Raw genomic sequence first — 12180 nt, 5'->3', positions numbered from 1 at the left:
CATAAGATTTTCTCCAAGGACACAGGATCCACATACACAGGGAGAGCCCCCGAGGTAGACTTTCCAAAACTGTACTGCTTGTCACCAAGTGGTTTGGCCCAGTTGCATTCTGTCCTTTCAGCAGTTTTCCAGACATAGCATTCCATAGCATTCCATGTCCGGAATGCTCTCCCTCCTCCACTCTGACTTCCTTTAAATCCTAAATAAACTTCCACCTTCTATGGGAAGCCTTCCCCAACCCCTTCTTAATTCTACTGCTTTCCCTCTATTAATTTTTTCCTTTTTATCCTGTACGTAGCTTGCTTTGTATATATTTCTTCGCATATTTTCTCCCCCATTAGACTGTAAGCTCCTTGAGGGCAGGAATTATCTTTTGCCTCTTTTTGAATCTCCAACATTTAGCACAATGCCTAGCTTATAATAGGTGCTTAATAAATGTTTATTGATTGATAGCATGAGAGACAACTAAGGAACATCTCCTTCGCGTTTCCCTGTAGGCAACATCAGGGCATGAGAAGGTGACTGATGCCCTTATTAGGGCTATTGACAGCGATGTCTGCCTCCTTATTCTAATAGTTTCAATTTCTTTGTTCACCTGATTGTGGTAACTTAACTCCTATAGGCCAAACTGCTTCTGAAAGAACCTTGTCCATCTTGCTGGCAGACTGTATTTCCATGTTACTAGGAGAATGACCTCATTTTGCCCCCTAACGTTAACTCACTCATTTGGGGATAGAGCAACCAACAGCTTGAATTCCTAAGGACATTTCCCTCCTGAGGGCTGGAGGGTAGCCACCTGGCCGTCTCTACAAACTTTTCATAAAATACTGTTACTTAGACTGAGCTTCCTGCTGAGAATCTCAATTGAGCTTTGTCATCCTATAGTAGCTATTCTTGGCTTAACCTGGCTCTCCACCTCCTGGTGAGCCAGTTACATAACTACCTACTGGAATGACTGCCAGAAGCTGTGTTCAGAGAAACTGTTTACTTACCAGTACAAGTCATTTCCTCTGAATATGTACCATCCCTGGTGTTAGAATTGAGAACCCTGGGAAGGTGGAGGATAGCAGTCAATTGCGCAAAGACCATTTGGTGTTCTTTTAGCTGTTTGTAATGGTTAATTCTCCTCTCCTCCTGCCCTGCACTTCCCCCGCTGTAAACAAGCACTAACAGATTGAGATGCAGCATGTCAGTGTTAGATCTGGTCTGAGTGTGTCTGTGATGGGGCACGGAGTTGCTGTTGAATAAGTAGACCAAACTGAAAAAGAAAGAAGACATGGGAATGGATGAATATATGTTGGAAAGAATTAGAACATCAGGCAGTGAATTTGAGGGAGGAAGGGCACCTGCCTCCTAGCCCCTTCTGTGTTTACAATGAATAACTCTTGAGTTGTAGATGCATGGGGAGAGTAAGCCTTAGGGCCAGCCAGAGGCACAGGAGTCTCCTGCCTGTGTGTCTGGCCCGGGTCCTGCTTCTGGGTCTCCGTGATTCAGTTCGATTCTAACATTTGGGGACAGCAATGATAAACCTTGACACATACTTGGTTATCTGTGTGGCACAGTTAAGTCAACCCAGAAGTTTCTGCATGAGAAAACAAAACACATGGGGAGAAGCGAACAGGATCTGAGCTTGGGTATGATTATAATTAGTGGCAAGTGAAGAGCTTATGAGTGTGAATGGGTTCATGTCCTCTGGCAAATATCTGGGTTGGATCCCTGTGACAATTCTATTTATCTGTATTTATGCTCAAGTGGGTTTGAAAAAGCAGAAAGGGCCCACCGGGGTAGGGAACCTGCATTGGGGCCACACGTGGCCCTCTACATCCTCAAGTGTGGTCCTTTGACTGAACCCAAATTTCATAGAACAAATCCCCTTACTAAAAGGATTTGTTCTGTAAAACTTGGACTCAATTGAAAGGCTGTACTCAAGGACCTAGAAGGCCACATGTGGCCTCGAGGCTGCAGGTTCTCCACTCCTGGCTAAGATGTTGTTCATAATATAACAGAGGGAAATGGGACTGGGTGGCGAACATACTGTCCTATCCAGATGATATGACTAGGTGGCACTAAAAGCCTTTACAAGCCTTTGTACTCTTTACTACAATAACTTTTGGGGGTAACAATGGTGATAAGTTAATAGTTACATAACTCGAGTTTTACGAAGTGCTTTTTTCATGACACAAATTTAGGCCTGATGTAAGGAAAAACTCTCCTACTACAGTAGGTATTCAAAAGAAAGTATGGGCTGTCTTGGGACGTTGTGTCATCGGAAGCTTTAAGCAAAGGGTGGATGTTTATCTGTTTATTATGTATTGTAGAAGGGATGTCTATTCAAGTGTAGGTTGGACTAGGCCCTCTGGGGTTGCTTCCAAAACTGAGATTCTGAAGTGGGTAGTACAAGTATCAGTATGCCCATTTTACAGATGAGAAAACTGAGAGGTGATACATCTTTGAGGACACACTCTTGCAGGTAACTGGCATCTATGATGACAGCAAGGACAAATCACATTGACATAACTCTATGGTTACAACATACTTTATAGAAATGATCTCATTTAATCCTCACAGCAACACTGAGAGGTGGGTAATACAACATGAAAGAAGTATGCTATAGCAGAAAGAGGACTGGATTTGTCCAAGGATAAACATGTGAATCCCAATTCCGCTACATACTACCTAGATGAGCTGGACAGGTTATTGCACTTCTCAAGACCTTGGTTTGCTCATATGAAAATTAGGGTTGAGATAGTTGATCTCTATGTGCCTTCAAGCTCACTATTCCATGAGGCTAAGTTTTATTCTCATTTTTACAACTGTAGAACTGAGAATTAGAGCTTAGCCAACTGGCCTCATCAAGAGTGGTGGAGCAACCCAAATGAGACCCATGCTCTTTCCACCACACCATGTTACCTCACTAGTAACTAGGCCATCCCACCACTTAACTAGGATGGATAGAACATGTGCTGAAAGCCGGCTGCATGTGAACTAAGTTCTCATGGCTCCAGTCCCTAGAGTTTGCTCTTAGTCTACCTCCTAACTGCCAATGCTGTACTACAGCTGCTGAATACGCTTCTAAAAGGCCATTCCAAGAAGAATAGAGATCTACCTCATGTGGGGACAAAGGCATCTGCAGAATCAGGAAAAGGAATACAATTTAATAAGGGAGATTGCCCTGACTGAATCAAGACAGTAAACACAAAACTTTTTTTTTTACTAATTTATTAATAATTCTTTACTCATAAAAAACAATATTTGCTTGAACATATTTTTGGTTTTTAAAACTATGGGTGAAAATAAAAAGGGTTGAAAATTGTCAGTTAAAAAACCAAAGAGAAACACAATCATGCGGAAGCATTATGCAGAATCTACCCGTTCTGAGTTACCGCAGCAGCATACCAGGAGCAACCACAGAAGACAATCATCCAATCTCTGGCCTTGTTATTTTCTACAAATGGCTTTATTCACAAAGGCCATATCGACATCTTAAATAAGAAATCTTTGCTCTTTTCTTTTTTTATTTTTTTTAAAGCCTAGACAACTTTCCCTGGGAAAACAGCATTCAATGATGCTTAGAAGCCATCCTTTATAGGAAAGTAGTTTATTTTTCTGGTTAATGTTAATCCTCTATATTTTTAGTCTTCTTGAAACAAAACACAACATACTAAAATCAATAAGAATTGGTAGACTGCTATTTTGTATCAGTTATCCTTTGTAGACAAAGTTTCATGTAGGAATTCTTATTACGAATTTCTATGACTGCATCCCTGACAAGCTCAATAAACAGCTGAGGCCAAAGCTTCTGTAAAGATTCATTTTTCATGTTGATTTCGGCTGCTTCTTTCACAAGGTCCTGTATGTAAGTCTTGCAAAATTTCTTTTTTTCCTTTATCTCCTGTTGGGAAATAAAAGGTTTGCATTAAAAAAGATTGAGAACCAAACAAAATTACTAACATTTCTCTGATCCACAGAATACCTAGGGATCACCAAGAAGGTAGCTATAGTGTGACCACAATTTTGATTAATTTGTTACTAACTCCCTCTTCTAGTAAGGAGTTTGTAGTAAGCACTCTCCTCAAAATGGCCCTAAGAAATGGTACAGTATTATGGACATTTTATAGAGCAGGAAACAAAAACTTCGGGAAGTTCAGCAACTAGTCTATGATAATATAACAATACGTGACTGGTACACAAACCCAGATTTTCTGGCATCAAGTGTTTTTGGTCTCCAAGGGCAGAAGCAGAATCAATGGGCAGAAGCTACAAAGAGACTTCTTTAGACTTCATAGCAGGAAAAACTTCCTAACAATTACAAATGTCCACAACTGAAATAGGGCTCCCTCTACTTGGTAATCTTCAAGCAGAAAAGCTACAGTGCAGATTCCTTTCATATGTGAGTTGAACTAATGGCTACTAAGGCCCCTTCCAATGCCCAAATTCTGTGATCTGATTCTGTGATAATGCCTCTACTTAGAACCCCTTGCCTGCTCTGAGAAATAGTGGTGATGCACTCAATTCACTTTCCTGAAACAGGCTTCTTAGACCAGGGATGGGGAATCTGTGGCCTCAAGGCCACATGTGGCCCTCTAGATTCTCAAGTGTGGCCCTTTGACGGAATCCAAACTCCACAGAGCACCTTCCCTCAATAAAAGGGTTTCTTCTATAAAACTTGGATTCAGTCAAAAGGCCACACCAAGGACCTAGAAGGTCACATGTGGCCTTGAGGCCAAGGCTGAAGGTTCCCCATCCCTGTCTTAGACTGAGATGAGAGCAAGACAGGAGGGAAAGGGGAAGTAGGATAGCATTTAGAGATCATTCTTGATGGCTTTTCTTGTATTCCTGGGTAGTAACATTGTATAAAAGAAACTCAAGAAAATAGGATGAGATATGAAGATCTAGCACAGAGCAGAGTGGTAATAGAAGTCCAACTAAAGTTGGAAAGAACCTCAGAGCTCACTTAGTGAAGTCCTAGGCCCCTATTTCTTTATCAGGCCCGACAAAATGAACCACGCTGACTACAAATAACATTTATGAGCTTTTCATTTTTTTTCCTGTTGGTGTTCCTTTTTGATGGTCGAATGGTTCAAATAAAGCATAGTAGGAAAAGATGGGTAAGCTCAAATATGTGTAAAAATACTTGATTAATATCAGTACACATATATATACATATGTATATTTGTATATGTATATATGTAAATGTCCAAGGCATCACTGCATTTTCCTAAAAAACACATGTCTTTAAATTTAATTGTATTTTAATAATCCCTCACCTTTCATAAAATGTTTTCTTACAATATGAGTTATCCTTAGAATAGCTATGCATGTGCCAGAAAGCTAATCAACCTGATTTAATTCACATGTTAAGAAGACTAGGTCATGGGTTGGCTTATCATAAAAACAACACAAAACTTTCTCCAGATGATGAAGAACAAATGCTTTCCAGCGGCCTATTTCAAAGAACCTGATGTCCTATGCTCAAAAATTTACCATGTTAGTTTATTGCTGAGAAATATGCCTTGGAACTCCTAGGAAAGATAGGTGTGAATTAGTAGTAGAGCTGTAAGAACAACAACAAAAGATAGCATATATATTTATACGAACACCAAAGAATTACTTCAATACAAGTGGAAGAGAGTATGTATATATAAAATATGCTTTTCCAACTTGTCTAAATTTTTTAAAAGGAGATTCTGAAATAGTTCTTATTTGTTGATACACCATGTTCCTCTAGTACTAAAAGACTTTGGATAGCTATTTGATAATTGCTAAAAAAAATAACTACTTAAAAAGAATTGTAAAAGAGTACAACTTCACAGCAAATGATATAATTTAATCTGTGTATATTTATATTGTTAGTACTGTTCCTTTTAATATTTTCCCATACATTTTTTCAAATAGAAATACTGTACCTGTCATCACTTCTCTTCTTAGCTCTGACTAAACTAACTTTAAGAGTTTAAGTCTATTAACTGTGCTAAAAATATTCCACCTCATTCTCCTCAACTCGTTGCTATCTTTTCATATCCAGGGAGCATATGTGTGTACTATAACTCACTCTGCCTCTCCCAAACGCTTCAGTTATTAGCACATCAATGCCATGTTTCTCACCCAGATTTCTCTCATTTGTTACAGACTGTTGGCTCTTGGAAAGCTTTGACTTACTCACAAAATCACTGACTACAAAAAAAGTTGGCCAACTAGTCCAACTGAGTAAGAATCTGTTCTACAACATGACTGACAAGTGGTCATCTTACCCTCACTTGAAGACCTTCAGGCAGTAAGAGGGAAGCTGCCATTTCACTTTTGGGTTTCTGTTTTTGTTAAGTTTTTCTTACTTTAAGCCTAAATCAGCCTTTCTGCAACTTCTCCTCATTTGTCCAAGTTCTATTCCCCAAGGATCAGCATAAAAATTCTTAATTCCTTTCCCACATGATAGCCCTTCAAAATACATGAAGGCAGGTAGAGCATCTTGCTCTCCCAAAGTCTTCTCTCCTCTAGGCCAGGGCTTCTCAAACTTTTTCCCGATCCCTTTTTGCTTTTAAGCAGTGTCTGCTGGCTGCATGGGCAGAGAGCATGTGCAATGCAAAGCACACATTTGTGTTCAGAATCAAGGCTGCAGTGAACTTGCATGATGCAAGTGCTACCAGAAAAACCTTGGATTCATTATGCATTTGATTTTCAATTAAATTTTGGTTGTTGCACATTCAGAAATCTTTTACTGTTGCCAAATTTTTATTGCAACCCACAGTTCAAGAAACTCTGCTAGGCTAAACACCATTTAGTTGGACACATATTTTGCATGTTTTCCAGTTCTCATTGTTCTGGTCACCCTCTTCTGATAGGCTCTAACTTACAAAGGTCCTCCAGAACACAGAAATGTTGGTGTCATCTGACCAGAATAGAGTACAGAGTAACTATTTACCTCCTTTGTTCTGCAAACCATGCTTCTCTTAAGAAAACCTAGGACTTTTTTTTTCTGTCCATCATGCAGTATTTTAGACATATTTTTGTCTACTACAATACAAACTATTACCTAGCATGCCTCTCCCAATAAGCTGATTTTTTGAACCCAAGTGTAAGATCAATATATTCCTATTAAATTACATCTTATTAGATTTGATCATCACTCTTTCATGTTGAGACCCTTCTGAATTTTGATGATGGTTATTCAATATATTAACTATTCCTTCTAGTTTTGTGTCATCTGAAAATTTGAAAAGCACACAATATACGCCTTTTGCAAATCACTGTAACATTTTTAGATAGCACAAAATTAAGCCCAGATATTGAGAAACAACGGTAGATTGTGATAAGTTTGAAAATGAAGGAGATATAAAAACAAATCAATGAAAGTTTTTAAATGAAAAATTTTGAAAAAAGTACAATTTGGATAGATGTTTGTAATATAGCATTTTCCACTGTAATAGTCTTTTATTTACCTTGTATCCTTCCTTTATGAGGAAGCTGAAATACAAGGAGGTTAAGAGATTTGAACAAAATTAATTATTTTCTCCCATTAATTTCCTATAGGAATCCCTGACTGCATCCAAATCAACCTACTCACATACTCTTCTAAACACACCAAGAGTACTACCACCTACTAACAAGAATAACATATTTCTCTTTGCCAGAAATATCTATTTCTTTCCTCTCCATGTAAGTAAGTGCTACCCATTCTTTAAGGCCCAGCTCAAGATCCAATTCTGTGAGACCTCAGACCTACTCCATCCCATAGCAACTCTCTTCCTCTAAAATGACATAATATTTACTAGCTCTCTCACTCATTTTGCATTTAGTATGTATGTGTAATTCAGTTTTGTTTTAGGTCTTTCTATGTATACTTTCTATTTCCATGCCTAAACTGTGATGCTCACCACTAGCAAGGAACTCATTTCATACTTCTCTATATTACCAATGCCTAGGATAGTGTTTCACACATAACAGGCACAAAAACATTTATAATGATGATTATTAACCAAATAGTGGCACAGACAGAATTGGAACTTGGACAAAACTGGAACATCGAGATGTTCAACACAGAACTCCTTCCACAGCACCACACTGCCTCATCATCAAACCTTTCCAATTTAATTCTCTCATTACTACTGTTTGAAGCTTTTCTTGGAGTTAAAAGTCTTACAAGCCAAGTTTCATCTGAAACAGTTTCTTCCCCTTTGGCTCAGCTCTGCATTAAAGGCATTAGAGGCAAGTCTTCAACCTTAACTGCTCCAGCAAAAACCTTAATCTTCACAAGTCTTGCTATTCATTCCCTGAGGCCCAAAGTCCTTCCAGCTTCCCCTTAAAGAAAACCTTCCTTCCACAGACTCCCTCTTTTTCTCCATAACAAAAACAAAAGTAAAACAAAACCACAGAAAAAACACAGAATGGAGCATGCAGCGTGATTCCCCCATGATTGTGCTAATCAGGAAAAAAAATCATTCTTTTTAACTAGATTAATCACTCACCTTCCCTTGTTTCATAAGTACTTAATGAGCACTGAAAAAATTGTCTTTACTAAGCCTTTTCAACCTTAAGAGTTCTTTACAAACTGACTTTCTGCTGGTACAAACTGACTCTCATCCTAAAAGAGACTATACCCTTTTTTCCCTCAATCTAACTTAAAATTAATTAAGGCTATGGCTATGCAGGCTAAATGAAATGAAAAGATTAGGCAATTATCAACAATTAATAAGTCAAATAACAAATATTCATTAAATACCTATTGTGTACCAGGAATTAAGTATGAAGCTTTGTTTGTTTGGGGGGTGGGAGGATAGGGAGAAAATAGTTATAAAACAAAGTCACTGGGCTTAAGGAACTTAAAATCTGTGAGGGGAGATAGGACCCTATGTAGTTTTTATCAGAACTGTGATATCAGTGTAGGAACCTGCCAGTGAGGAAATTCCTTTACCAATGCAGCCTGGCAATTGAGATTTACAGTCTTAGAGATCTGTTTGTGGGCACTGAAAGGATCAGTAATTGATTTACTAAGGATCACACAGTAAGGAGGTTTCAGAGGTGGAACTTGGAGTCAGTAAGACTATGATTCAGGTCTGGATGCTGGATTTAAGTACACACACACACACACACACACACACACACACACACACACACACATATTCATCTGTCTACCTGCATATATGCACATATAACCTAGAAAATTACCTGGATATAACCTATATATTATATATAACCAATAAATGCATATTAGCTATAATATATTATAATCTATACATATACGTGTATATTAATATTTGTCTATATGTGCACAGATGTATATAAACACATTTGTATGTGTATATATGCATACATATATACATATATATATATATTTCCGTGTGTGTGTGTGTGTGTGTGGTGTGTGTGTGTGTGTGTGTGTGTGTAAAATCACACAGTAAGTACAGGAGCTTTAAATGAGCAGGTGAGATTTGAATCTGTGTTGAGGTTGGGGTAGGATTTAGCTAATTTGAGATGGTAGGAAATCTCCAGAGGTGGTAAAACATACTCAAGAAACACTTAGTAGACCAGTTTGGTTAAAGAGGAAGATCTTTGTAGAAGGAGAAAGGTGGATGAGGATGAATCCATATTTTGCTGGACCTTGATCATCACGTTGAGGTATCTGATCTTTATCCTGTAGGAGACTGAGAATCATTAAAAGTTTCTGAGCCAATGAGTGATAGGAAGAAAGCCATTTTTAGGAAGAGTAATTAGGTAGCCAATGCAGGCCTAAAAACCTGCTACTGAGGGGAATGGGGGTTAGAGTTTTCTAATCTGAATAATACAGACTGGCTGTCTCAGTTGATCAAATTCACCAGGTAATTGCTTGGTTTTCCACTTCATATAACCTAGGTAATTTTCTTCTCCTTTATCAACTTCAGTTTCAATTACTATGTTGTTCAGTCAAGCTTGGAATTTGCCTTTCATGTGGTAATCTCATTAGTCAAAATAAGCTTCATTTACTATTTTTCCCTGTCTCTATTTGTTCATAGACTGTGCCCATCGGCAAAGGCCATGTATAACAAGAATATTTTTAAATGACTGGAATAAAAACCAGATGTCAAACCTGTATATGAAATGTTCAACATCTACCACTCTATTGTTTATTTCTAAACCCAGTGTCCAATCTTTAAGGTGCTAGTGCACCAAGCTTAAATGAGTCCTGCCTCTATACGCCTAACTCCTACTGGGTTAATAACTTGTGTTGGTTGAATGAAAAGGATAATGGAAACTCTATCTCTAACCCCATGAGATCATGGTAGACATGTAGTTTTCTCTATTATGTCTACTATAGAAATGTGCTGGTCCTTTCCTATTACTATAAGGAGGCTGAGAGTGGAGGGAAAGAAGAATATGGACAACTCAAGTTTATGATGTTTCTTGCTGGAAGGGGTTCAAGTAAAAGACAAATGAGTATCTTCTCCTTTTCTGTATTTACCCTTATGTTTCTTCACAGCTTTGGTCTTTGTTCACATCAAAGGGTTGGTTTCCTCTACTATTCTTTATTCTGTTTGTTATTCTGTTTGATGAAGATTTACTATAATTATGATAACTTATTGTAGCCTATATTATAAAGCCAAATATGTCACCCAGTTAATTTACTTATTCTTCCAAAATCCTATAAGATTAGGAAGAACTATGTCACCATATTCACTTGGGCATGTAGTGTTTTCCAGTTTTAAGGAAAAAGGACCATGATTTGCAAAGCTAACTTTCACAACAAAAAATAAATTATTGGCCGTTTATAGACCTGGAAATCTGATCTTAGTACTAGCAAAAGTTTGTTTATAACTGTTAAAATTATCAGAGAAATTAACAGACCCCTATTATAAGAGAACCCTATGATAACAGAAGGGCAGGTAGGTGATGCAGTGGATAGAGTGCTGGGCCTGGAGTCAGAAAGACTCATCTTCCCAAATGCAAATCAGGCCTTAGATATTTACTAGCTATGTGACCCTGGGCAAGTCACTTAACCTTTTTTGCCTCAGTTTCCTCATCTGTAAAATGAGCTGGAGAAGAAAATGGTAAACCACTCCAGTATCTTTGCCAAGAAAACCCCAAGTGGAGTCATGAAGAGTCAGACATGACTGAAACAAATGAACAACAAATCATAATAGACCCCACATAAAAACCATCGAAAACACTATGTAAATAAAAATGCTATAGAAACACTACATAATTATAATAATAGTATTTTGGAGGAATGTCAAATTAAAATCACACTTGATATAATATAAGGTCCTCAAGGGCAGAAACTGTTTCAGCTTTGTTATTTTATCCCACAATGCCTGGCACTCAATTTATAATCTTGAAGAACTGAATAATCTCTCAAGTTTGAGTAACGATATAGGTAGAGAGTGGTACTACTACATGTTATTTGGAGATAAATATTGTAATGCAATCTTCTTGTAACAGTGTGACTATGCTACAATCATAATAACAGAAACTCTGATACTGTATGAAATAAATTATTTGAAAAGTCCATTTTAAAAAGCCAACACTATATATAAAAAATAAATAAATAAAACTTATAAAACAGAAGTTAGGGAGCAATGTTTCATAATGCAAAAGTATTATTTTCATTAAAACAGGGTTGCTACACATTTGTTTTTAGCCAGTGGACTTCCTCAATGAATTTAAATCATTCAATTTACAAAAACTGGATTTATATATTTTTGCAAAAAGATTATTCTAAAAACAACAAGCAGCTATCAAGCCCTTATTATGTATCAGGCACTTTACTAAGAACTAAGGAGACAAAGACAAAAATGAAACAATCTGAGACCTCGAGGCACATATTCTACAGCTAAAACTTCATTTCCCAAACAAATCTGTTATCAAGACCTTTGGAGTTTGCAATACATTGATGGAACTTATACATATTGTTCTAGAGAATACGGTTGTATACCATCCAAGGATAAAGGAGATTGGGGAGTTTTGGAAGAAATTCAGTTAAAAAAACTTTCAAAACAAGTAATTACAATAATTACAATTACAAGTAATAAATATATTGTAGATAATGTAATATGGATAGGAACTGAACTTATTTCATTGATATAAGGAGTTCTCTTCCTCTCCAAGTTCAGATTAGCACCTTTTGCGAAACTTCCGGTCTTAGAGGGCGGCAGTGCTTCTTAAAACTGTGGATCCCCTAACTGAATGTGGAGGTTGCGAAAAGTTTGGCAA

The 12180-nt window shown here is 37.5% G+C and overlaps 1 protein-coding gene across 8 annotated transcripts in view; it reads right to left on the bottom strand.

Annotated features, from left to right (window-relative positions):
• Positions 1-3202: 3202 nt before the first annotated feature.
• Positions 3203-12180, bottom strand: part of LRRC49 (leucine rich repeat containing 49) — a 190740-nt gene continuing 181762 nt past the window's right edge. For all 8 annotated transcript variants that reach the window (XM_078151232.1, XM_078151231.1, XM_020982063.2 and 5 more), the window contains one exon: positions 3203-3892. In XM_078151232.1, coding sequence (XP_078007358.1) covers positions 3689-3892 — 204 coding nt within the window. In that variant the 3' untranslated portion in view covers positions 3203-3688. The remainder of the gene's footprint in view (positions 3893-12180) is intronic.

The sequence above is a fragment of the Phascolarctos cinereus genome, unplaced genomic scaffold (assembly GCF_003287225.1).
Source record: "Phascolarctos cinereus isolate Bilbo 61053 unplaced genomic scaffold, phaCin_HiC Scaffold_3;HRSCAF=262, whole genome shotgun sequence".
Taxonomy (NCBI): Eukaryota; Metazoa; Chordata; class Mammalia; order Diprotodontia; family Phascolarctidae; genus Phascolarctos; species Phascolarctos cinereus.
Note: the sequence above shows the minus strand (reverse complement) of the source record. Positions and strands in the feature narration are given on the sequence as shown.